Genomic DNA, 6,000 nt, shown 5'->3' with positions numbered 1-6,000 from the left:
TTGTTTCCATTTTTGTCCCACTGGTGATGTCATAGGAGGCATTGTGACATCAGTGATGTCATCAGTGATGTCATAAGAGCAAAATCATCTTATGACATCACTGATGATGTCATAGGCACTGATGTAAACTTAAGGGGCACACACATACCCACGTGCATGTAATTTATTTTGTGAGCAACACACACACGCGTGCCAATAGGGCAGGCGACGCCACGGGGAAATACCTGGAAGTCGGAAAACAAATGTTTTTGTGGGATAAATTAACATTGAAACCAATGGGAAAACTATGCAATGGACTTTGAGGCCATGTGACTCCACCAATCCTGGAGGTCTCAAAAAGGATGTTATAATGAAAACTAAGTATAACAGGCTGCTGTACCTGAGGGCCAAGGTTATTCCATTCACTATAGGGTGCCAGGGTGAATTTTTCTAGTGGTGGGACGATGAATTTAAAAAATAAAGCAAAAATAAATCACTGTCAGAGCCCTGAGCCCAAAAATCACCAAATGGCAGCAACGCGAATGTTAAGAAAGTCCATCAGCTGGACCAGGAGGGTACAAGGGTTAATACATTTGGGGGGTATATAAAGTTTGAATTATTTGAACAAATCGCGTACTATCCAAATTCGTTGGAACTTGATTTTTGGAAAAAGTGACAGCCCTACTGGACAGAAGATCTGAGCGTTGACTCTTCAAAGGGGGAAAAACAGAAAAACACCTTTTAACGTTTTTATTTGTTTTATTATTCTTTTACAATATGATACAATGTTTCATTTATACAACAATTCACATATTAACAAGTCAGACGTGATCATGATATTGTGTGAGGCCACATGCTGCCATGACGACCAACCTGCACACAGCTCTGTGTGTGTGTGGATGTTTCAGCACAAACATAAAGCCTTATAAAAAATAAAAAATACAACTCATTTAAACAGGAAGTGACATCACACAGCTCTCAAACCAAGCAACCAATCCCAAACACAGGTAGGGAGACATTTAAAGCTACATTCAGTGTTGTTTTGTGTTAAAATAAACGTTAAATGGCTCTATATTCTGACAGCAATGACTGAAATAGTTTGTTCAGTAACTTGGAACTCCCAACCCCCTGCTGTCCTCTATTTCTCTCCTGTAGCCCTGACTTATCTCCACAACCGTAACGCGTAGAGACTCACGGGTGGCGACGTTGGATTCGGGGTGAAAACATACTATAGTTCCTTATTAGGCATCGCGATCTGACCTTCTGTTTCCCAGAAAATGTAAACATTTATCTGATTGGATAGTGGGAGGTCGACGCCACATTTTTATCCAATCAGAGAAATGTTTACATTTTCTGGGAAATGGAAGGTCAGGACTATATGTATTTTCTCACCCCGAATCAAACGGCACCAACCGTGAGTCTCTACGAGATACGGTTGCAGTGATACGTCCACCCTGTATGCAGGGATACAGGAGAGAGACAGAGGACAGCGGGGGGTTGGGAGTTCCAAGTTACTGACCAAACACTGTCAGTGATTGCTGTCAGAATATAGAGCCATTTAACACTTATTTTAACACAAAAACATTGCTGAATGCAGCTTTAAGTACAGCGTGAAAACAAAACAAGAAGCTTGACCGGTCTGATATGATCCAGTTAGACTGATTACATTGGACTGAGCACAATTGAACACTATATGACGCTAGAGGACCATGAACAGAAAGCTCAAGCACAGTAGAGGGAGTCACGTAACTCCCATGGGATGGGCCAACTTCAACATGTTACTGTAGCTAGCCCAACAACATGTTGTATATTGTTACAGATTAGGAAATACGTGTGTTGTCCCCGTTTGGTTCCTACCGTTTGTAGAACCAGAAACACACCAAGCACTGGGACAGATATTGATTGAAGGATCGATTAGGTCTACGCTGCTTTCTATGGGAAGATCTGTACCTGACCTGAACAAGGTTCAATATGTTTCTATGATGTCTGGAGAAGACGGCTTTTTCAATATCAATAATAATTATTGATAACAATTGATCGGCAGCGGCCGAGCGGAAATGCCTGAACTCAGGTAGGCTTGGGCAGTTATTCAATATTATCAGTAATCATGATGTGGCACAAATATATATATATATTATAAATATATATATAATATACATATTTCTGCAGTATCAAATATCGCTTATCACAATTGCTCGAACCTATAATTTACTAGTGGTAGGGCAGTAAAAAACTAAAACAAAACTAAAAATGATCGTTATGTAAATTTTCCAATCTTATTTTTTTAAGTGGGGATTATCATAATTAATATGTTGTGATTTATTTTATTTTATCTGATATTATTGGACAACATCTCAACATAATTTGGATAACGCTCAAGCCAAAACATAAAACATGTTGAACAGCTGGGGGGAGCTGCTGAACTGGGGACACACGCACACGCAAACGAACACACACACCTTGTGCTTCAGACACAAAGAACAGATTTAATTTAATGAGAGCAGCAGAGGAAGCTTTCATGAAGACTTTAGATTCAAACAGAGAAGAAGAACGCTGATCACGTGACCTCACATCCTGTTACATTCTGCCAATCAGTCTGGCCTCCTGCCCGCCCCCAGCCAAGTGCAGGGGCCAATCAGGGACTGTGTCGTCATTGACAGCGTAAGGGGCCAATCAGGGACTTGCCTCGTAGTTGACAATGTAAGCGGAAAATCAGGGACGTGGCTGGCACAACAGTAATGGCGTCTCTGGAAGTAACGAGCGGTAACGTTAGTAGAGTAAACACAGCCATAAGTGCAGTTAAAGAGTACCGCAGGGATGAAGAATTGTTGTAGGCAAACTCAGCTAGTCATGCCCGTTCAGGTTCCCAAGTTTAAAAGGCATACGACAACATTTTTGGAGATTCGCCTATTTGTCATATTGCCGATATCAAATGCAGAATGTGGATGCCTTTATCTTCACTGTGCGTGCAGTACAAACTGCGGTACAGCCCTCACTGCTAATAGCTTAGCACTACAATGGTGGCAGTCTATGGTATTGCTGCATATCCCTGTTCAGTTGCCCAAAATACAGATTCCAACAGCGCCAGAAACACTCACATGTACATGTTGTGACTCGTGTACTTACCACGCGATGAAATAATAATCCAATGTTACTGGAAACAGTAATTTTCAAAGTAAATCCATAGCCAGAACTAACAAAGAGGGTTCCTTCTGTGACCAAAGTTACTTCCTCGTTTGCCTAAGGCGCACGCACTGTGTGCAGTCATCAGTACAGCGCATGCTCCTCGAGCATGGGCTGTATTTATAAATACAAATAAATACAAAATTAATAAATTACCACTGAGACGCTGAAACACGTCCTTTGGTGTACTGACCCAGTGGTGATTAAAAGAAAAAAAGTGATTTTGAGTGCTAGAAACTAGCAATGACAACACTTGCCCTTGCACCAGGCGCACGATAGGGCCCTATAAGTCAATGGAAATAAGGTATGTGGTTAACAAACATTTATGAAAGAGCAAACTTTGTGTTCAGCAAGATCATCTTTACAAATGAGGACAACTTTTATGACTTTTGAAGTATTTGTGAAGATTATCTTGCTGAACACAAACTTCACTGTTTCATAAACCTTTGTTAATTGTTTTGTAAAAACTTTTGTTCTCCAGACTGGATTTGGATTGGATTTGGCGACGCTGAATAGCTGAAGGAGTTGTCTGTCAAGGCAAGTAGTCCCGCCCACTGAAATCACTGTGGATGGCTGGAAGTCCAGGCTGATATGTAGAGCGAAACAGGAAGTGAGGTGACATGATGAGGATGGTTTTAATAGGCTACCTGAAGAGCACAACATAACGAAAACAACATGCACTCACATGACTCCGGCCCTCAGGGAGATGAGGAGGTGCGGAGTCAGGAAAAACACCTGAAAACTAAAAACAAAAACACCCGAAAACCCTGAAAAAAAATCCCTGAAGCGGGGCCAGAGGGGGCGTGGCCTGCCTGTCACAGGTGCTGCCAGTCATCTGACTGACTCACAGGTGCTGCCAGTCAATGCCCACCAGTGTCTGATTGGCTTCCTGGGCGTGGCCGATCTCCTCGGTGATGCCGTGCTGACGCCACAGACGCTGGATCTTCCTGTAACGCTCCACACACAGGTGCAGGGGGTTACCCCTCCTACACACACACACACACACACACACACACACACACACACACACACACACACACACACACACACAATATTAACACTTTATTGACCCGTCCTGTACCTTTACAAGGGGTTTTCAAAGTCGGAGACTGTGTGCCTCCCCCAGACAAAGCTTGGAAGAGCCCCCCATGCTCAATATCTGGATGCCTATGGGATCATGACTACGTTATTTGATCCCATAGACTCAACAACTGGGCCAAGATAGCCTGATGAAGTTTGACATACATCAGACTACACATTTGTGACTCTGGGAAAGTGGAAAAAACAGTCAATTGCCCAAAACGACTGCATCTCTGAACTATCTCTTTAACCAAATCACACACGGCTATTCTATGAGATCTCCATTTGATAACTAAATGTAATATTTTTTCACTTCCATTCACTGAGCCTCCCCTGAAACTGCTTGCAGCCCCCCTGGGGAGGCCCACCTGCTATAGATGCTTGTGAGAAGTGGAGGCTCTGTAGTCAAAGCTCTTAGGTCGCTTTCACATACTGTATAAGCTGGTGGACTCGGTGCGATTCATTTGGTCTGGTTCACTTTCACACAGCAATTTGTCACAAGCGCACCAAGTTTCTGAACAATGTCACATGGTCGAAACAGTCACTCGTCTATTGGACAGAATATAGAGGAGAAATATCTCCTCTTCAGCAGGCTTCTTGCCTGGCTGAGGGCTGACTGAACAACACAAGTGAATCCACAAAACACAAACCATGGAGCAACACCACCTACGATATTGGGATTTCTGGTTTTACTTTGGTGTTACTATCAACTAATTATTTAACAAGAATGTGCCCAAAATGAGCAGCAGATGAGGCAGAAAGCTGTTGAACATTTCATTCTGCAGATGAGATGAGCGAGGCAGTACGTACCGAAGGAGAAGGCAAGGCCTGTTGAGAGACATCGATGTGTTGTTGTTATGACGACGTACGCCACGCGGCGCGCAGGTACTGTACACGTGTACTGTGTACAGATGTCCGGACGGATAACCCGAATCCATAATGCCTCCGGCCTCCGCTATTGCCGGCGGAGGCATAAAAATACAGTATAGAGATGTGGTTTGACCGTGTTTTTCAGGACAGTAAAGCCCCGCCCGCCACACATGATCTGTGGTAAAACAGCTCTACGCCCGCTGTGCCGTTGTTTTCCTACGGGGAGAGCGGTGCCTCCTCTATGCGGCAGCGCTGCACTTGGTGTTGTGCACCGCTCGAATTCACTGTGAGAGAAGAGAAGATTGCTTATCATGTGAAGGCAGCTTAATTGCCGTATGCTGCCTGGAGCTGCGCACATTGATGAGAAGGTGGAAACGACCGCATTGAAACTGTGACAAAATTCACCAGCTTCTCGGTGAAGTGCCTGGCGTCTTTCTGGGTAACAGTTGTCTTCTGACAGAAAGGTTGTTGCGGTGGAGGAATCTGTCAAGCCAGCCGGCGCTAGCAGCAAAATCTTCCCCGTCCCTGCTGTCACTCACCGAGGCATTTCTTTAGCCTTCATAAGGATCATTTTGCGGGAGACTGAGGTGACGTGCCTGTATGCTATGGATCGTAGGTCACAATATCGCCCAGCAAGTGTGACGTCGCAAATGCAAGTAAAAAAATAATAATAAAAAATACCCAACGTCAAATTGAGACCCGCGTTTACCGTATTTACAAAATATGTAGTCACACCCCGCATCTATATGGGACCTGCGGCAATCTGGGACTCAGCTTTTGATTGAAGGTTTACCTGTCCTCGTTAAGAATACTGATTTTTTTTTAGAACACTTGATCAATTAATAGGGTATTTTCTTTGGGGTAAGAAACATCCGTGCATTAAGAGAT

At 43.6% G+C, this 6,000-nt stretch overlaps 1 protein-coding gene across 1 annotated transcript in view; it reads right to left on the bottom strand.

The window, feature by feature from the left end:
* Nucleotides 1-718: 718 nt before the first annotated feature.
* ubr2 (ubiquitin protein ligase E3 component n-recognin 2) overlaps nucleotides 719-6,000 on the bottom strand; it is a gene marked incomplete at its 5' end in the record, with an annotated part of 209,586 nt that continues 204,304 nt past the window's right edge. Inside the window, 1 exon segment of the mRNA XM_083650803.1 lies at nucleotides 719-4,148. Within this exon segment, the coding sequence (XP_083506929.1) occupies nucleotides 4,007-4,148 (142 nt within the window). The 3' untranslated portion in view covers nucleotides 719-4,006.

This window comes from Poromitra crassiceps (genome assembly GCF_964638095.1).
Source record: "Poromitra crassiceps genome assembly, chromosome: 14".
NCBI classification, from domain to species: Eukaryota; Metazoa; Chordata; class Actinopteri; order Beryciformes; family Melamphaidae; genus Poromitra; species Poromitra crassiceps.
Note: the sequence above shows the minus strand (reverse complement) of the source record. Positions and strands in the feature narration are given on the sequence as shown.